This window comes from Triticum urartu, chromosome 5A, assembly GCF_056163025.1.
Source record: "Triticum urartu cultivar PI428250 chromosome 5A, HENAU_Tu73, whole genome shotgun sequence".
Taxonomy (NCBI): domain Eukaryota; kingdom Viridiplantae; phylum Streptophyta; class Magnoliopsida; order Poales; family Poaceae; genus Triticum; species Triticum urartu.
In genome coordinates this window covers 683,867,723-683,889,010 of record NC_141877.1, presented here as the reverse complement: position 1 = coordinate 683,889,010, position 21,288 = coordinate 683,867,723, and the positions used below count along the sequence as shown (strand labels likewise).

The window sequence follows — 21,288 nt, the reverse complement described above, 5'->3', positions numbered from 1 at the left end:
GTTCTTACAAATATTGTAACCCCCTAACGTGAAGTATTTTTTTTCCCCGCAATCAATCAAACCACAAAAAGGCGTAGGGTATTACCTCGATCATGAGGGGGCCGAACCTAGGTAAACCCCGGTGTGTGATCCCTTCTGAAACTTCCGATCACACGCTCCACCCTCCAGCCTACCGGGGCTACCGTCACCTCTGTCTCGTCTCCACCTATGATGTCGCGGCTGGCGCCAACTCGAATGTTAGTCCTACTCTCCTATCCTCTTCGAAATCGACTGGTCCAAATTTGCTTCCAGACAAATGGGGATTAGCAGATCGGAAAAGGCACAGTTTGTTCCCCTCAAATTTTGCCAGAATCAACATATTTCAAAATGGATTTCATGTGAAGTTAAAGTAACAGTACTACTAGTAGTAGAAGAAGAAGTGAGCAAACCCAAAGTTTTGACCGGCACAAGGTATAAAAACCACCGGCGCCGGCCGGCCCCGGCCACGCGTCCCGTCCGGCCCAACCAGGTCCACGTCGCCTCTCTCCCTCCCTCGAAGCTGCCGACTTCGGGCTCTGCGCGCACGCCGCCCGCGCCGTCCAGCCCGGACCTCGCACCACCAGCCATGGCGGCGGCGCTGCTGACGCCGACGCAGCGCTACGCCGCGGGGGCGCTGCTGGCGCTCGCGCTCCGCCAGGCGCAGATCCACCAGTCCGTCCTCCTCGGCTCCTCCCCCGCCACCGCCGCCGCGGACGAGGAGGAGCGCGTCAGCAGCGCCAGCGGCGGCGGCAGCAGCAGCTCCACCGGCGGCAGCGGGGAGGACGCCGAAGCCGCCGCCAAGGCGCTCTGGACGCACGACTCCCGCGGCCTCCTCCGCCCCGTCTTCAGGTCCGGTCCGCCCCCCACATTTGACTCAGCGGTTACCAATTCTGGCACAAACGCTTCGTTTCAGTTTCACTTACCACTTTGGGTTGGGGATCGCCGTCCTCTCAGGTTCCTGGAGATCGACCCGGCGGCGTGGCCGGGGCTGGAGGAGACGGCGGCGTCGCCGGAGGCCAAGCACCACATCGGCGCGGTACGACCCTTGGCCTCGCTCGTGTGTCCTCACTCGCCCTAGTTGGGTTTACATTTCGTTTCAGACAGTGAGGTGCAGAGCACATTTGGGGATTCTACTGTCCAATTGGGACTAACCACTCAATACACATAGCTATTTTCGTTTTGTTTCAAAGTGTGGTTCACTTCGTCTGATTCCACTTCCATTTTCCATTTTGTAGTTTCTGAGGATGATCTTCCAACAAGACGGCGAGAGCTCTTCGGATAGCCAGGACCAGGAACACGCCTTGGCCAAAGGAGTTGATGCCATGGTGATGAGCTTGAGCAGTGACACTGCAAAGGATGAAACAACCAAAGAGGGTGATCCTCAGAGAAAGGCTTCTACTAGTTCTGGCATGGCTGAATCCTCAGAGAAAGGCTTCCCCGCTGAGGACTTGCTGGGAATCGATAACTTGTCCCTGGATGATGTGCCTGCTACCCATCACCGGAAGATGACGCTGCTGTTTACGCTCCTCTCTGCCTGTGTGGCTGATAAGCCCGTATCGCAAGAGGAAGACGACAGGAAGTCCTCTCACTTCAGGAAGGGCTACGACGCCCGGCATCGGGTCGCCCTTCGGTTGCTGGCAACTTGGCTTGATGTGAAGTGGGTCAAAATGGTTTGTACAATAATACATTCTTCTTCAATTCAGCAGTGATAATTATGTTATAAGATGTTACGAAACTGCATTCTGATATCATCAAACAAAAAGGAACCCGAAACATATGAATGTGTATTCAGGCTGTTGTTACATAATTTGTGATCACCCATTCTGCTACTGTAGGAAGCCATCGAGGTTATGGTCGCATGCTCTGCTATGGCAGCAGCAAAAGAACAAGAACAGTCAGGAGAGAACGCAACACCCAAAAGCAAATGGGCAAAATGGAAGCGTGGAGGAATCATCGGTGCAGCTGCATTGACCGGAGGAGCATTACTGGCTATTACTGGGGGTAGGAGATATTTTTTGGAAATTCTGTTGAGATGCTAAAAAAATCTTGGGTGGTTCATATTCTCTTCTTCTACATGACAGGTTTAGCTGCTCCAGCAATTGCTGCAGGATTTGGTGCTCTTGCTCCAACGCTAGGAACAATTATACCTGTTATCGGAGCTAGTGGTTTTGCTGCTATGGCTACTGCTGCGGGATCTGTTGCTGGCTCTGTGGCCGTGGCTGCATCATTTGGGGGTATGTCTGAATGTCCTTTCTAAATCATTTGGGTGATGTCATTTTGAGCTTTTGTTTCTTCATCCTATACTGCTATCATGCTATGCCGCGTAAAATTTTGTTTCCTGTTTATGGGAGTTATATTTCACACCTCATTTGTGTCGGCACATTTTACAATTAAGATAATTAGATGGGTTGCCAGGAGATGATGCAATTCATAAACTCCCAAAAGGGAGATGGAATGGATCAACGAGAATAATCATGTAGTAGTGCAGAAATATTCTACTTGGTTACTTATGTCCTTGGAATGATCTTTGTAAATTAGCTGCTGGAGCTGGCTTGACGGGCACCAAAATGGCCAGAAGGATTGGAAGTGTAAAAGAATTTGAGTTCAAACCGATTGGTGAGAACCATAATCAGGGTGTGAGTTCTTTAACTCTCTCGGATGTTACACCAAATTCCATGTCACTAGAATGCCATTCATCTGTATAGTAATCGAACTGATTTGGCCTCTGTAAATGTCATTCATCCTTTCAGCGTCTTGCGGTTGGCATCTTGGTTTCTGGATTTGCTTTTGATGAGGAGGACTACATTAGACCTTGGGAAGGATGGAAGGATAACCTAGAAAGGTCTAGAATGATTTTTGACTTGCTCTTTTTTCAGATCATTATTTCTGTACTTCATCCACGTGTTTAAAGCTAATGGTATAGCAGTACAATATTCTTATACAATTACTGTTGACTAATAACTGGCAGGTATATTCTTCAGTGGGAGTCTAAGCATATAATTGCTGTGAGTACTGCAATACAAGATTGGCTGACATCAAGTAATGTTTGTAGTTTTGAACATTTAGTTTGCACTATTCTGAATGCCTTTAGTTTACATGTATAGTTATTGATGCAGGACTTGCTCTGGAACTGATGAAGCAAGGCGCAATGAGAACAGTCTTAAGTGGCTTTCTGGCAGCATTTGCATGGCCTGCTACTCTGCTTGCAGCTACGGATTTTATCGATAGTAAATGGTCCGTTGCTATCGACAGGTACCTGCAAACTCCAGTAGCTGTGACCGCTTGCAATGCCCACCAATTTTACCAAAAATAAATTGATTTTTAGAGCTGCTTTGTGTATTTAAACAGTAAGATTGTGACGTTATAACATGCTATCATACGCACTCAACATAGATTGCTGCCTTTTTCTTCATCATAGCAAGCTGTGTACTTAACTAGTAATAAATTGCAATATTTCAGATCAGACAAGGCAGGGAAAATGCTTGCTGAAGTACTTATGAAGGGGTCCCAAGGGAACAGGTAATTCCACCTGCAACTCATTCTATTTGGTGCAGTTAGTTTCTCAGTTTTTTCCCCATATCTGATACCAAAAATCATCCCAGGCCTGTTACCCTCGTTGGGTTTTCACTAGGGGCTCGTGTCATATTCAAGTGTTTACAGGAGCTTGCTTTGTCAAGCGACAATGGTACAATCTGTGTAGAGTTATCTCCTCACATCTACTATATACTTAGCTGCAGTTTCGCTCACTTGTTTTGATGGAAGCAGAGGGACTCGTCGAGAGGGTCGTGCTCCTAGGTGCGCCTGTTTCAGTCAAAGGCGAGAAATGGGAACCCGCTAGGAAGGTACCATGTTTTATGCGATCAGAAACATTGTGACATGCAGTTTGCATGTGTGTCATACTGAAGCATCTTAAAAGTTGCCACAATTTTCATATTGACATTGCTGCAGATGGTTGCTGGAAGGTTTGTGAACGTGTACTCGAAAGATGACTGGATTCTGGGCGTCACCTTCCGTGCAAGGTAAACAAGGGTTGCGGAGCCGAGATGATGTTTCATATTCGATGGTCGTCGACAGAAGAACAGTTTAGGGTCACCATCTTTTCTTCGACTTACTAGTTCACTCATATGCAGCCTGCTCACGCAAGGATTGGCTGGGATACAGGCCGTCGATATCCCTGGCGTCGAAAACGTAAGCATGCGGATCGCATCTACTCGAGTTCCGTTAGCCTTGTATATGTAGTATGCATAACTTTTGAACATTCGTTTACAGGTTGATGTTACCGAGCTTGTGGATGGGCATTCTTCGTACCTGTCGGCGGCGCAGCTGATCCTGAAGCACCTGGAACTAAACACCTACTATCCTGTCTTCGTCCCACTAACAGCGGCAGTTAGCAAGTAGCAGGTGTAACAGTTGCCTAGAAAAGGATACAAATTACTACACTGCAGGGTTCGACGAAAATGAAGTGTGCACACTCTGTACATAGAAACATAATGAGCTTTTGTCTCTTGCATTACATGAGATATTGCTCTCAACTAGATCCGTTATCCAACTACAAATACAACATCTATAACAACAGCGACGCGCCACCCGCATTACTATGCACAGCATCGACAATGAAATCAATATTAACAATCATCAACCAACCAACCAACTCCTTTGAATAGCAGTACCTCCCTAAATTGTGCGATGAGAACCGCTCAAACGAGTCATCTTACGCAAAATTTTCTCGCACACAACACATAAGGTATCTCACCAATTATCGCATTTTTACTAGCCACAAGTTCGTCGAAAACCAATCTCTGCCAAGGAACCTATCCTAAATTATGACACACTGGAACCATTCTGCCACCAGCACCAGCATCAGAAGAAAACGACGGCAATTCAGTCGGGCATCACAGTTTACTTTCAGGTGTCACACATCAGGCGAATCGAGGCCAAGATGAAAGAAAGAAAGAAAGAAAGAAAGAAAGAAAATAGTTTTTGGTACACATGCAGTTCCAGTGGAATATTGCCATGCACCCCCAACAGACAAAACAAATCTACTTGGGGAAACACTCTGTCATCTTCCTATGCTAGACATACATATATATACTCAGTACTCTTACTCTTACTACTACACTTGAATGGAGATCCCTCCTACGCTCGACTACCATCATGATTCATTCATTCATTAGTCTATACAAAAGTGGAAACATATGACCCAAAGAATCTCAAAAACTTGCATTTCTCTACTCTTGTAGAAACGACGTGACGTGTGCAGGTAGCTGCGGTACCCGCTCTCGTGGAATTTACATACCGCCCTCTCTCTACCGATGCCCCCTCGGGGGCGTCTGTGATGTTCCGCCACCGCTAAATCCATCTGTCCTACTCCTAGGGTTGTTATTCGAGCTAAGGAGCCAAGACTCGCTTATCTCAGAGTACCTGTCGCGGCGCTGGCTGCCTCGGTTGGCATTGCCAGCGGGAGCGTTCCAGCTCTTGGTGTTGTTCCCAAAGGACGCTCCGAAATTCCTTAGGGCCCCTCTGAAATTAGCAGCGTCCAACTCGGTGTATTCCTGCTTCACTGGTGCTTGCTGAGAGCTTCTAACAGAGGGTGCTGCTGCTGCTTGCTGAGAGGTTCTAACAGAGGGTGCTGCTCCTGCTGCTGCTCCATAGCTTGAGTACATGTTTGGATTGTAGCCAGTGCTCCATGCGGCTCCCGCATTTGATCTCTCGTCAGCTGATGGTTGCCAGCCAAATGCTCCTGTGCTCACATTCACATCTATCAATGATACTGATGCAGCATTTGATCTCTCACTGGCTGATGGTTGCCAGCCAAATGCTCCTGTGCTCACATTCACATCTATCGGTGATGCTGATGCAGCAGTTGCTTTTGGTTTCACCTGAAGTAGCACGGAAAACTTTAATGTCATACGGAATATCGTGTAGGAAGCAAAATCCTGGTCAGATGTTGCAATATAACATACTTCCTCCGATCCATATTTGTATAGACACGGATGTATCTAATACTAAAACGTGTCAAATCTAAGACAAGTAACATGGATCAGAGGGAGTACCTGCTCAGTCAGTCCCCAATGCACCCCTGGTGTTGGATCTCTTTGGAAAAAGTCGTACTCTCCTTGAGCAACAGTTGCCGCGTTGACAACATGGGCACCACCTTCCGCCTCGGATTTAACCCCTGCAAAGGAGAGAAAATGGATGGTTAAATTAAACAATATAGAATAGATGGAAGCATGCTAAACATCGACAAACTGACTAACCAGATAAATTTTGCGGAGTAGGCGTCGGTGACAGCAATGACCACATTTCATTGATTGTGTCATCTTGGACACCCCATAGTCCAGAATCAACAGCGTCGCCTTGATAGTAACCAGATTCACCCCATGGGGATAACGCAATGGGGCTAGAGCATTGTGGCTCTTCCTCCGGTGAAGCGGTCATGAATTGCTCTATTGCTGCTAGCGCATCCATGCACAAAGTTCCACGATTTTGTTCTGTTAAAGACACATCTGTCGACTCGGCACAAGGGACGGGATCAACCGCCATGTACTCTCTTGTAACAAGAGTAGACCCTTCATGCAATTCTTTTTGAATATCTGAACCTTCACCTCCCAAATATGTCTTCTCCAAGTCAAATACTGGTTCCAGGACATCGGACACATGTACTGAGGCAGGATCAGTCACCATGTTCTCCCTTGTGACCAGAGCAGACTCCTCATACAATTCCTTCTGAATATTTGAATGTTCACCTTCCAAACCTGTTTTCTCGAGGTTAAATACTGATTCCAGGACATCAGAGACATCAGCACAAGAGGCAGGATCAACCACCATTTTATCACTTGTGACCAGAGTAGACTCCGTGAACAGCTCTTTTTGAACAATTGAGTCTTCAACGTTTAAATCTCTTCCCTCCATGTTAGATACTGATTCCAAAACAGTAGACACATCTACTGACTCGGCGCGAGAGACAGGTTTAACCACCATTTTATCACCTGTGACAAGCATAGACTCGCTGAACAGTTCTTTTTGAACAATTGGATCTTCATCGTTTAGATCTCTTCTCTCCAGGTTAGATGCTGAGCCCAAAATATTAGGCACGCCTACTGACTCAGCACAAGAGGCAGGTTCAACCACCATTTTCTCACTTGTGACAAGAGTAGACTTGCTGTACAGCTCTTTTTGGCTATTTGAACCAGCACCCATTAAGTCTCTTTCCAGAACAGCAGCCCCGTTAATCGACTCGGCACAAGCAGAATCAGCTAACAGTTTCTTGCTCGTGACAAGAATAGACTCATTGTACAATTCCTTTTGAATATCTGAATAATCTTGACCCTTGGAATCTCTCTTCTCCAAATTAGATACTGATTCCGGAACATCGGGCGTGTTGATCAACTCTGCACAAGCAGGATCAGCTACTGATTTCTCCCTTGTGACAAGAGTAGTCTTCTTGCTGTAGCATTCTTTTCGAGTATTTGAATCATCACCACTCAAAACTGTTTTCTCCACGTTATCCACACCTCGTATTTCCCCAGTTGGAACATCACATGCTGATTCCGGAACATCAGACGCGTCTATTGACTTAGCAATAGGAGCAGGATCAGCTATCACTTTCTCCTTTATGGCAAGGCTAGTCTCACTGTAACACTCCTTTTTAGAATTTAAATCTTCACCACTTACATCTGTTTTCTCCAGGTTAGGTACTGAATCTGTGGCACCTACTTCCCCAGTTGGGAGATCAAATTTCGGCGAAACAAAAGAAGCTGGAGAGTGGTCAGGTATCTTAGTATCCAAAGTTTCAGGTATTGCTGATTTTGACCCTGACTGGGCCACATCAGCCTTCTTACTCTCAGATTTCTGCGTTGGATTAGAGCGTTCATGCTCAATATCTTGGTTATCAGGAGAAGAATCAGGGAACATCTTGGACTGAGGAGACTGATTGACTGAAACATTTGATGCGTCAGCTTCACGTGTTTTCTCCTCATTCTTGATCTCCCCGGCCTTACATATTTCAGGAATGGATGCGGCAGGAACTGACTGTGGACTGCAGACTGGAACTTTTTCTGAGTGTGCCACATCAGCCTTCTTACTCTCGGATTTCTGCACTGGATTAAGGTATTCATGTTCAATATCTTGGTTGTCAGGAGAAGAATCAGGGAACATCTTGGACTGAGGAGACTGATTAACTGAAACATTTGATGCATCAGTTTCGCGTGTTTTTTCCTCATTCTTCATCTCCTCCCCCACCTTGCATATTTCAGGAATGGCCGCGGAAGGAACCGACTGTTGACTGCAGACTGGAACTCTTTCTGAGTGGGCCAGCATGGCAGACGGTGAACTAGATCCTCTGTCTTCAACAGAAGTTGCAGGAGCACAGCTCTTAGTCTTTTCAGAAGTAATAGAAGAATGAAGTTCATCATGCAGGCCCGGATTGGTTGAACTCAAGCAAGAGCTTTCGTGTTGGCTTGAAGCGGTTCTGGACTCGGATGGACTCAAAGCAAGTGCAGGACTGGGGACATCTCTCCTGGTTAGTTGAGTAGGTACAGTGTGCGAATAATCCTGCCTTGAATCCAAATCCTTTACACAACCTGCTTGCAAACTACTTTTATGCTGAGCCTGTGACCGTGAGGCATGCTGATTACGATGAGATTCTACATTATTCTGCCCACTACAACTTGTCTGCGTCGTGCTTGGACTCCACCGATCACCCCGGTTGTGGCCGTTGTTACATTCAGCAGAGTGTCTTCCCTGTACTCCACCATGTTGCAATTCATCTGAAGAGTGCAGCGGACTCACCCTTTCTGGAACAGAATACTTAGTAGACTGAACTGTCGTTTCAGAAGAATTAAACCTACTATAACCAGCTGGGGACGGAGTGCTGTTCAAATCCACATTTGAGCTGTTCCTGTGTTGTCCAGACCCTGCCAATTTTGTTTTACTACTTCTAACTGATGGAACCTGACCGAAATCTTTTGGTTGTTTTGAAAGCACTTCTGTCAGCAACAATGATCTCTCTTCACTCTCAAAAATGAGCCATACTCTCAGATCACGTGGGAAGTAAGCTGTCCATTTAGATAGCTGCAAAAGAGTAAATGGGCCCTGAACATTTCCAGATGGATCCTTGTAGTGCCAGACTTTCTCTGGCTCCAACTCAGTAGATGGTGTTACTCCAGGAGATGAAACGGGTGCAGCTTCACACATCTTGCTGCTTACGTTGGTGCCAGATTTTGGAATATCCGTACCGGTTGTTGAATGGGAATTCTTAGAGCTTCTTCCAGCTCCCAATTTCGGTATTGTACTTTGTTTTGATAGGTTTTTGGGATTACGGATAGCATCAGACATTATTTTCGCATAATTTTGCACTTTGATTGGTGAGAATAACCCATTTGATCTTTTGCCACTTCCACTCTGTTCAACTGCATATAACCAAGAAGCGATGTTATCAAACATGAAACTAGATTAATGCAAAAATCAGATGCATTGGGACAGTTGCGCCAGTTCAATTTAAATGTTGCATTAGATCAACTGAAAGAAATTTTCCAGATATATTATATGAAATATTGCAGTAAGAAAAGGCTCGAATGCAAAAACAGAATAAAATATTGCAACATCCATAGATAGCTACTGTGGCATACCACATGAATTTAAGGAGCAAATCCCTATCAATTGGATGCCAAATGGCTAACTGCATTCTAATACTTTATTAATCAAGTAAATATAGAACCAATATTTCAAGCAGATAAATACCAGCTCTTTTATCATCCATTTCTTCAGAAGATTCATAATCAGGATTCATATGGGAATCAATATGCACTTCTAGAACTTCATTTATTCTGCGCGCTCTTTCCTCGGAATTGTTGAGAAGCTGCAGCTTTTCCACACACTCTCTAAGTGTATGATACAGTTAAGGGCCACCAAATAGACAAAATAGAGTTACTTTAGATTATCATGGAGTTTGAGTACAAACAGGGTGAGCGAACATAACTTGAGACCCCTATACCTTATTTCTAGAAAAAACATAAGATGACTACAACAAAGCCGTGAAAGAAAAAGAAAAAAAAGGCCCCCTAACAAAGCCATGAACAATATCCATTGAGTAAATGATTATCCATGCATGTACAAATCAGCAAGTCACAATATAAACTTATTTAACATATTATGATCTTTTTACGGCATGTTTGAAAATAAATGGTCCGAGAATTAAAAGAAATAACACTTTCAGTCTAAAGACAGTCCAGATCACCACGAGTCAACAAAGAACATGTGCACAAGAAAAAGGTAAATGATGCGGAAGCAGAAATTTGTAGCCAAGATCGAGGCTCAAAAGGATATTCCTTTTTGCGTCCTGTTTCGCTTGCACGGTCTCGAAGATAGCCTAACCTCTGCTTTTCGTTTTCCAACCACTAGAAAAAATTCAAGAAGTAATACACATCAGAATCTTTTGGAAAAAAAAAAGAATGCTAATCAAGAGACTTGTACATATGATTTTCCTTCGGTAGGATTGTTCTTACATCATTCACTCTTACAGATTGGAAGATCGTCGCTTTATCTTGAATATCTCCCTAAATTGAAAAAACAACAAACAACATATCAGACCTACACTTACTTCATAGACCTTAAAGTCAGTTAGATCATCAGATGTTAATATGATATGCAGTACCACTTTTAGTCGGTCGATTAGACCATACTTCATGCTCTGCCTCAAGCGTTTGCATTCCTCCTACACATAAATATCGATAATCAGTGGCAGAGACAGCATCCAAACAATGGTTGTACAGAGTCCCCTGAAAATCGCAGTTTTACTTGATCTTTCTAATTTATTTGATGTACATTGTTCTATATGTGAATTATACATATAGGTACTCAAGGTTCTTGCCAAAAATAATGGGTGCGCATATTTACCCATTGATAAATGATAATTCGATGAGCCAGAAAAGGAGGTGAAAGGAGCAATGCCCGTTCAATTAGAGGCACAACTATAATCCACTGAACCAGAACATTCATCTAGTCTGAGAGAATTTCACACATAGAAACAAGAATAGATGCATGTAACACAAAAGTCCTATGTCAAATGCCAAGAGCAGGAACATTCCCCCATGTCTAAAGATCTCATCACTTGACAACACTTAAAAGTAAGACCATTATATACTTAGCTACGAATGATAGTGAACTTGTGTCATCAAGTCCACAATGACCCAAACTAGAAGAAAGACCAGTCAGATTAACTGCGACAATACACTTTGTGAACTCATAAAATTACTAATGATATTCCACTCATATTTAAATATAGATTACAAAAATGAGAGAGAGAGAGAGAGAGATGACCTGTGTAAAGTCTTGATTTGATATTGTATCCATCGTGATAATCTCCTTTTTCTTCAGATTTAATATCTCAAGTGCAAAATTTGTCTTTTTCTTCCCGATGTTGTATTTTTCTGCAACCTTATGTGTCCCTACACAAACAAACAAAATCTGGTTTATGATACTACAAAACAAATATTACTATTGACACATTCAATGATGCTATTTTTCCAGATTCATTTATACATTCCTAGTCAAAGTTAGAGAAGCTTTTCTGGGAAGACAAGAGTTAGAAAAGTTTGACCACATGCTTTCTAAAGTGCAGCCTATTCCCGGATGGGCACAAGTAGAAGTATTTTTCCGGATGGAGGTAGTATCAGTTAAAAGAATTGAACATCTTACCAACTACTTTCACTAGACGATACATATCTTGCTTCTGTCCAACATCGGTAATTTTTATCCTCACAAAACCACCAGAAACTTTGTCTGAGAACGTGGGATCATCAATAAGATCTTCCATCAAACTACGGCGTAGATAGATTAAACTTATATTGTGCATGTCAATTGCTGCATAATCATTGAGATTAGACAGTGATTCTCTTTCCATCTTTCTATGCATCCGCTTCTTCCTATCAGGATACAGTTTGTCTGCCACTTCACCATATCCAGTGGCATCTATCTGAGCTGAATTAAGATTGATGTCTCCACGGTTGCCATTATTTACCGTTGAAGCATCACTAACAGGACAGTGCATTTCCAAAAGCCTCAACATCTCGAAATGAGCAACATGTGTTTTTTTGAACAAGCGTTGAAGTCTTGAATCACAAATAACTTGACTTTTCCTCCGAGGATCACGGAGGTCATTCTTTTTTATATAGTCAAGCAAAAGAGCCTGCACATCAAACTGGGAAATAAAAGATTGGTCACCATCTCTCGTGTGGCCCACAAACTCCAGTAGCTCTGGTGAAGCCCATTTTGTATTCAGCGGCAAAGAAACCCCGTCACTTGGTTCCTTCTTGGGCAGCTTTTCAGCATTTCCAGTTGCAACTTTGACATCTTCGACAGTAACGCTACAAGCAGACTGTGGGTTTTGACGTTTTTTACCCCTTTTCCTTGAAGGGTTAGCACGCCTTCGTTTTCCAGCACCATCATCATAATTAGCGTCATATAAGTCATCAGATGATTCATCTTTTTCTTTCCTAGCATAAGCAATAGGAGCACTCCATCTGCTCTTTGCACCGGTTAGTTCTTCCATTGTTAATGAAAGCTTCCCTTTCAGATCCGACCAATATAGCTTGAACAGGTATTCCCAGGTGAATCGATCATCGAAATCAACCCTAACCTGCAATCAAAAAAGAACACATGAAAAAGGAAGAGACGCTTGAAGAATATAAGCAATCAATGAAACCCAAAAGGGAAGGGCACCAACTAGCAGTTTGGTCATGGCTGCTATATTTCACTAAGAAGCGTAATGAGGCCTGCACATGAGATCATTGAGCACCAACACTTGAAGGCCTTTGCTTGACAATGCAAATTTCTGCTTTCATTAAGATATTTCCATTTGGAAACAAGGTACTCGAGATAGTTACGTTATGCATTGACCAATTTCGAATCAGGGTAAACACTGCTTGTCCAATCTCAATTATGCATCTCCAAGCGATTATGTTTCCGTACAGCCACTTGGAGTGACATGATCATTAAAATTGGAAAAACGTAATGAAGAATTTGGGGTGTAGAGTTACAATTTTATGGAATGCTGAGATGCAAGAACATGAAATGGAAAGACATATATAGAAAACGTGTGCAAGGATGAACTCAATTAGGCCCTACAAAAGCATGCCATACAAACAAGGCAGATCACCGAAGTTGTTTCGTGAATTCGGTATCCCAAAAGGAGGAATTACTCTTTAAAGTTGGCAGAAAGGACCCGAATCCCAAAATTGAAATGAAACAAAACTATTTAGATATTGCAGAATGAAATGGAGAGTTTTGAGATTGATGGAGGGTAATCACCTTTGTATCATCGCCTTCATCTTTCGTTTCTATCAACAATATAGTCCCAAAGCATGTATCACAGAAGCCCTTGGCCCCCCTGACAGCGAAGAACTTGCCGTGTTTGACGCATACTTTGCAGGCAGAGAATGTACAAGTATAACACATATAGTGCCCCGCCTTTTCACAGCTGCTGCATATGTGCCAACCTGATATACAAAATGTCAACAGAGACATCATCAGCCAGCAGGTGTAGGTAAACAGCTGGACTTGGGAGGTAAACACAGCCCAAGCAAGGTGGAGATTCCTTTGATAAGTAGTTGAATTGCAAAATCTCGATGCTAATTAATTTGAATGAACAATTATCACTAGTAGTATACTCGTTGGCGGTGCCGGTAATACAATAAGAGTACAGGAAAAGTAAACTGGGCTCTACACTTGGTTTATAAAATACTCCCACTGTAAACTAATATAAGAGCGTTTAGATCACTGAAATAGTAATCTAAACACTCTTATATTAGTTTACAGAGGGAGTATCAAATAGACTTTGGGCTCTCAAGGTGCAGATCAAAAAGTATGAAAATGCACGCTCCTTTTGAAGACAAGTCATAGTAGACGGTAGGCAGTAGACACGTGTATCTATTTTGCCTTGGTGAATTTGCTTACTTGCGACAAACAGTTTCCAATGAATTTGGTTGCTCGTGACAAAAAAAATTCCCACCAATGAATTTGCTTGGTCGCGACAAAAAAATTCCAAGCAATTAATTGGCACACATACTCGCTCCCAACAGAAGGAACCAAGACGTGGAATTAATGAGCTTAGTCGGTCGCGACAAACAGAATCAAAGTGCCCAATTAACGTGCTCGATCCCTCCCGACACTCCAACAGACAGAAGGAATAAAAAGGGGCGATTAATTTGCTTATTATCAGAAGAACCAGAAGTGCAAAGCGAATTAATAGTAGTATGACACGGCACGATTAAGCTTAAGCTAGCTGAGGATGAAGGAGGAGCAAGGGATGATGCGCAAGTGGAGTTGTGCTTGCTGCGGGAGAAGGAACCAGAATAATTCCTCCCCTATGAATTTGGTTACTACACACACTGCTCTCGGAAGGAACAGAAGGAACCGAAAATGGGAAACTAATTTGGTTAGCGGTGAGTATGACAGAAAACTCAAAAAGCAGTTGATATTATTATGTTATATGGCAGGGCAGGATTGATTAGGGTGGCTAGGTGAGCATGAAGAAGAAGGAGAAGTGGGTGGGTGACTGACCGCAGTTCCACTTGGTGCGTGAGGTGAAGAAGGAGTCGTCCCGCTTGATGCAGGCCGGATGGTAGACCTTGGGGCACCCCCTGCACACGCACGCACACGGCAACAGTTAGAAATCGGACGCATCCATTCCCAGAGGGGGGAAGGAAGGCGAGTGGGTGGGCACCTCCGATCGCAGACGACTAGGTCGCCCCCATCGAAGCAGATGAAGCAGACGACCTCGTCCTCCTCCTCCTCCTTGCGCTTCTTAGCCGCCTTTGCCTCGGCCCGCCTGGCGGCGGCGGGGGTGAGGGTTGTTGTGGTTGCGGTTGCGACCAAACCCCCGTTGGCGTTGGCGTTGGCGTTGGCGTTGCTCCTGGGCGGCCGCCCCCTCTTCTTGGGCGGCGAGGGCACAAGCTGCGGCTGCTGCTTGTGGAGCTGGGGCGGGGCTGTTGTGGGGCCCCCCGGAGCTGGGGGAGCAGCATCAGGGGCGGGCTGTGCGAGGACGGTGTCCCCCATCCCCATCCCCATGCCCATGCCGCAGATGGATCCGAGGAAGTGCGAATCGTCCATCCCCGGCGGCTCTGGCTCTGGCTCTGGGTCGTGGGGTGGGGGGTCGAGTATATCGGCCATGGATGAACGGATCGGGGTGCGCGGAGCGTGGTTGAGCTCCCCCGGGCGGCGAATCGGCGGTCCCCGTGGTCCAATCGGGACTATTCTCCCTTCCCTTGCTGCTACCTGCTACCTGCTACAGTACAGGGGGGAGGCGCGTCGCGTGTGGGAGGGGAACGAAGAAGAGGGGGAGGTGGAAGAAGCTAGCGTAAACAAAGCAGAAGCCCGCAGCGCCAGCGGGTGAGAGAGAGAGAGAGAGAGGAAAGGAATTGGACGGAAGCATTCAAGCAAAGGGAGGAGTAATTTGCCGATTCGGCGGGGTGCTTTCGGCTTGGGCACAAAAAGGTCTCTCTCTCTCTCTCTCTCTCTGGGATGGGTCTTCCTGGCGTGGCCATCCATCCATCGTTCCTTCCTTCCTTCCTTCGTTTGGTGCCCTTGACCACCGCCTGCTACTGCCTAGCCACACCTCGCTCCCTCCCCCTCCCCGCCCCGGTCAACCCATTCTTCCTTCCGTTCCATTCCACGTCTTCATTCTTTTTTTTTATCATTAGTAAGGCGTGTGCGTGTGCGTGTAACTTTTTTTTTAATGTTTTTAGAGGCGGGGAGAGCAGGTAACCAGGCAGGCCCATGAGGCCGGCCCAGCCAACACTCACTGTGTAATGCTACATGGACACAGGCTCTTCCCCGAAATCATCGGATGGCTCGTGTCCAGCTAGACTTTTTTAGGGAAGGGGAAGAATACCCGGTCTCTGTCTGTTGAGTGCGTGCTCCACCTCATGCTAACACTGTCTGTTCTTTCTTCTTTAATATATAAAATAGTACTAGTAGTATGCTACTGTAGTCGTGCGCTTTTTTGTTTTTCTTTCATCAACAATTCGTACGTGATGTACAGTACTCCGTAGGTGTGACGGCACTGCACGGCGACGTCCACTCCACACGCACCCACGCAATACCCACGCCCCGCACAATCATACAAACTAATACGCAAATAAGACAGGTTCGGCCATCTTTGAATATAATACTATATACTTTCACTGCCGGATCAACAAGTGGCGTGCTTCGCGTGGGCTTCCTTTGTGATGCACGACGCTTCACAGTCACGTACTCTACTCACCACGCGGAGTAGAGTACGGCGGAGATGAGAGTCCACCGTCATGGGTACGCTCCTGCGTGTGGTGGGGGTCGGGTAAAGAAATCCACGAGCGAACGAGGAAGAAGCTGCTGCTTTGTTTTGTTTTTGGCTCATCAATTCCTACGTACACAAAAAATTCCTACGTACGTACACTCACAGTACTGGAGACGCACGGCCGGACCACAGCTACAGTGCGCCGGATTCGCCGGCCCAACCCAATCCGCGTGAAAGCAACCAACACTAGTACCCTACTCTGCCCTACGGCCGAGTAGGCATAGACAGCCTCCCTGCTGCCTACGGATACGCATACGCATACGGATACCCCCAAAGAACAGTGCAGCTTTGCATAGATCGTATCGAATAATACCCGCTTCCGTGGCCTCCAAATGAATGAATGGATGAATGAACGGATCGGACCACGCACGCATTACCGCTACCTGCACGCCCTCATCACTAGTAGGCCAAATAAATACCCGCGCGCTCTCCCCTGTCCCCACGCTCTCACGCACGCAATGCCCACGCCCCGCACAATTCAACCAAATAGGCAAAAAGAAAAACGAAAATGATGGCAAGTTGCATCGTTGTACAATGTCAATTTCTAGTTTGCCATGCGTTAAAACTGTCCACTAAATCATGCCAGGTCTAGATCTTGCACAATAACATATAATTTTTGGCAAAGGATTCCTTCACACCAAGACATCCATGGCAAATCTATGCATTTGTCACAAGGATTTGCAATGTTGCCCAAGAATGTACAGTTTTGCAAAATCGATGGATGTTTAAACTCGGCACACGGAAAATCTATATGATTTTTTCTAATTTGCCACATGGGTTTTGTTCAACCGCGTCCACCTAGCAAGTTTTTAAACCTGTCTTAGCTGTCTACATGGCAAATCCTCAAATAAATGCTACACCTACGTACAACTTCTACGTAACCTACGTAATCCCATCCCCCACTAATCAAACTGGCCCCCTGATTTCAAGGGTGGGCCCGCGTCCCCAACTAATGGCCAATAAAAGTCTGCCAAATCAGCTCATACGTAAGATACGTAACACGCATTACGTAGGTGTAGCATTGTTGTTTACATATCCATGGCAAATGTATGAACTTGCCAAACAACTCTTGTCACATGAATTAAAATGTGTGAAAAAATGTGTGTGTGTTTTTAAAATCATATGCATTTTTTTCAATGTGTGTTTTCTCTTTTCTTCTGTAAATGGGCCGTGGCAATGTGTGTGTTTTTTTAAATTTACTATGGCATAGATGCTGGGAGATTGGGAGGAGGCCAACAAAATGGCCTGTTTGTTCGCCGTGGAGTGGTTCTCGAGGTGAACGATTCGTTCGCGAGGGATTCCTCCCTCCCCTGGAAACAGTTTGCCGGCTAATAAATACAAGTCTACGCAGCTTCTATGGCATGACTGGTGGCACACACGTGAGAGATTAATGCTACAGCTACTTAGGCTGCCCGTAATAGGAGTATCATAGATAGTATCATGCATGCCAACTAAGCAATTTTGATGAAGTGGCATAGAATTAAATGAAGAAAGAGAGGCTTGAGTATCATATCATGATACCGTATCATATTAAATGATGTGCTACTTTGTGTCATGCATGGCAATAAATGTAGTCTTCTATGATACCAACATATGATACTATGCATTACGGATGTAATATCATAGACTAGTATCATATGCATGATACTAGTATATGATACTCCCCATTACAACCAGCCTTAGGTTTTACTAGATATTTAGAACCTGGGTTGAGGTGGGCTGTTTTGATTGGTAATTAAAATGAAATGGGCCCACCCTAAAATTCAGAGGAGAGGGCGGGGGGAGATTAGTAACAATGTCATACGTTTTTTTGAGCAAAATCCCGTAGGCCTATATTAATCAAGGTTTAAGAATACATGTAACACTACCGGATCATGGGTCTGACCCAACCAAGCGTGTCGCCCCTGAACCAAAGAAAGTGCAACCCTACATGTCGTCCCTGATCTAAAGAAAATGCATGCCTAGCTAGACAATGAGGTTAATATATAATCCGAATTCCTCGACTTATGAACAAAAAACACATTCCTTCAAACAAAACAAAAACCGTTGTCCCTCATCTTTCTTTCATAAAAAGGAATGAATTGCTCGGCTAGACGGAACAACCAAGCCAGAACAGGGAGAAAAAGAGAGTAGGAAATGTATAAATAAGAAACTCTTAGCTAGGAGGGTTGGTGTAAAGAACGGATGAATATCTATGAATATAAACCGTTAGATTTTTTTTTCTTTTTTTCCCAAAAGGGGAAAGGATGAATATCTAGATAACGACGGACGGTCATTGCTGCTTAGTTAGAGCGGTAAAGTGAGGACGAGACCGCTGCACCGCGGAGGTGACGAGTTGTGTCGGGAGAATGTAATGTAATGTGCGTGCGTGCTTCACGTGGCGTGGCGTGGCGTGACGAGCATTGTGGTCGGATCGGATCGGATCGGAGGCGGTGGCTTTGACCACCGGCTGCTACCCACACCCCCTCCCCGGTCAGGAGATTCTTCCTTACATTCCATTCCATCTTCTATCTTTTTATTTATTTGATTAAGACGTGTACGTGTAGAGGGAGACGAGCGAGAAAACCGCCAAGTAATTCGCTGATGCACTCGCGAGATGAGTGAGTGTCACAACCTGCTAGTACTTGCCCTTTTTTTTCCTGGCAGAAACCAATCGCACTACAACTGGTTAGCGCCAGCAACAAAAAGAAAAGAGGGAAGCCCGGCCAACAGTTTCTAATGCTACTTAGGGCCAGTTCTTTTCGGCGATTCTGGAAGAATCGCCCCTCTATGCAGCTTTTTCTATAATCATCACTTTATATTTTTTTTACAATTCTATCTAATTAAAGTCTAATTAGTTAGAATTATAAAAAATATATGAAATAATGATTCTGAGAGAAGCTGAAGAGAGGGACAATTCTGATAGAACCGCCCAAAAGAACTGCCCTTAATTACACGTGTGAGAGGGCGTCAACCATTTCAAACCATGTGCCGAAACGAAACCTACATGCGAAGCCGCTGTACGCCAAGGATGCCTTTGACCGGTCATGTCTCCATCAGCCACTTGCCCATGCATGCCTTGATCACCGCGCACGTGGCTGTGGCGAAAGTACTAATATTATTTATTAAACTAGCCACAATAAGTAATAACATAGATTAATACTTTCTTCTGTCTTTTTTAGTTCGCATATAAAATTTGTCTGAAATCAAATCCCGTAGTACTCCCTTATGTGTGATGTAACATATGTGTGATAGCTAGTTTCTCATCCTGCCATCCTCGTAGATTCTCTGTCCACGCACGCACGCACGCACGCAATACCTATCTTTGGCTCCGAGTCATCCACGTGTACGTCCTCAAAGCAGACTCCGCCCCTCCTTGGTCGTGGATCATCTTCTTATTCGCATCATCGTACGCCGGCTCGCCTGGTTGAGACATCGGCGTAGGTCAAAGATGTTTTCGTGGGCGGCGCTGCGACGCGCAAGTGAGGCGCCTTTCAGCCATACGGGAATTGGGGGAGGAGGGAATGGTCGGCCGACGAAATAAGTGTTTTGGAGGTCAGTGGGGCGAAATAAAGACCTCCTGCAGGGGTAAGGCCAACTCCACCGCGCGACCCTATCCTGTCCGGCCCCGTCCGTTTGGGATAAAAGGGACAAAAAGGCGGCCCAGCGCGCGGGAGCAAACGGACTTTTGTCCGCTTTGTGTCCGCTTTCGACCCATTTCCGGCCCAAACTTGCGCCACTTTTGGGGTGAAACGGACACCACGCAGACACGCGGGTCGTCTGCGCGTGTTCTCCCTTGGCCCGCCCTTCGATGGCACAAGACGGGCCTTTTTCTATCCGCCCCCCTCCCTCCGGCCGCACCCCCTCCACTCTTCCCCACTCTTCCCGTCGCTGCCGCCGCCGCTGTCGCTGCCATTGCAGCCGTGCAGTTCGTACGCGAGCTCGCCCAACCCCTTCCCCTCGGCGCCGGGCTCGGACGCGACCACGACCACCTGGTTTGCGCACCCGCCGGCCGGTTTTGGGGCGGATCCGGTCGGTCTTGAGCTCGGCCGGCTGTGGGAGGCCGGGCCGCGGCATGGACTAGCCGGGCACCTCGCCGGAAGGCCCTGGAAGGGCCGCAAGGCCACATGCAGGCAGTGGCTCCTCGTCTAGCCGCTCGGATCTGCACCGTCGGTGGTCCACCGGCAGGTACACGAATGACGGTCCGCCGGGCTCGGTGCTTGCCCAAAAGCTCGCCGGCGCACCGTTGCCACTCATTAAGTGCGACCACTGCCCAAGGATGGTCGTGCGCCGCGTGTCTACAACGCCGGAACATCCCGGATGGGTGTTCATCAAGTGCTTAAACGATGGGGTATGCGCTTTTTTTAGTTTCGGTTTGTGATCTAGATTTAACTAGTTGTGTTAACTTCAAATTTTGTTGTGTAGAACGGATGCAAGTTTTGGTATTGGGAAGAAGAGTACATCGATATATTGATAGAGCGAAATTTAGTACATGTTCGTGCACTTTTAGCTAGCATAGAGGCTGTAAATGAGACAAGTGCACTTGTTGCTAGATTAGAGGCTAGACACGAGACTAGGTGTGAGGAGGAAGCAACATCGACTTCTGGCTTGAAGAAGAAAGGAGGATGCCAGATCGAGCCTCCTCTTCCCCAGATCAACAACGAGTGCATCGAGAAGGCCCTAACCCAACTCAAGGGAGCAGTTATGGAAGTTGGGTATCTTCTAAAATGTATTTTTGTGGTTCTTGTTTTTTTTGTCTTACTTTGCTAAATGTGATGATGAAATAAAGTTAAGGACTTGCAAAGAAATAATACGCGGACAGAATGCGGCCGGGATGCGTCAGCGCGCTGGGCGCACGGCCACCGCATCCCAGGACAGACCCGGACATGATCCCAAATCCCTATCCAAAGGGATAAAAACCGAACAAAACGGACATTCGTTTGGGATCGCACGGTGGA

The 21,288-nt window shown here is 45.8% G+C and overlaps 2 protein-coding genes across 2 annotated transcripts; one reads left to right on the top strand and one right to left on the bottom strand.

Annotated features, from left to right (window-relative positions):
- Positions 1 to 450: 450 nt before the first annotated feature.
- On the top strand, positions 451 to 4,550 carry LOC125511693 (transmembrane and coiled-coil domain-containing protein STS1). The gene is made up of 15 exons (XM_048677132.2): positions 451 to 867; positions 973 to 1,054; positions 1,254 to 1,688; positions 1,854 to 2,019; positions 2,100 to 2,252; positions 2,557 to 2,654; positions 2,769 to 2,860; positions 2,987 to 3,057; positions 3,135 to 3,270; positions 3,478 to 3,537; positions 3,621 to 3,703; positions 3,784 to 3,860; positions 3,967 to 4,037; positions 4,149 to 4,206; positions 4,288 to 4,550. The coding sequence occupies exons 1-15, from the start codon at positions 605 to 607 to the stop codon at positions 4,414 to 4,416; spliced, it is 1,974 nt and encodes a 657-aa protein (XP_048533089.2). The 5' UTR covers positions 451 to 604; the 3' UTR covers positions 4,417 to 4,550.
- A 417-nt stretch (positions 4,551 to 4,967) lies between these two features.
- LOC125511692 (uncharacterized) lies at positions 4,968 to 15,448 on the bottom strand. The gene is made up of 12 exons (XM_087522374.1): positions 14,741 to 15,448; positions 14,578 to 14,657; positions 13,327 to 13,514; positions 11,716 to 12,655; positions 11,338 to 11,465; positions 10,673 to 10,732; positions 10,524 to 10,574; positions 10,345 to 10,415; positions 9,760 to 9,905; positions 6,276 to 9,428; positions 6,072 to 6,193; positions 4,968 to 5,897 (listed from the first exon to the last, which is right to left on the bottom strand). Exons 1-12 carry the CDS (start codon positions 15,184 to 15,186, stop codon positions 5,325 to 5,327), a joined length of 5,958 nt encoding a protein of 1,985 aa, XP_087378500.1. The 5' UTR covers positions 15,187 to 15,448; the 3' UTR covers positions 4,968 to 5,324.
- Between the last annotated feature and the right edge of the window lie 5,840 nt (positions 15,449 to 21,288).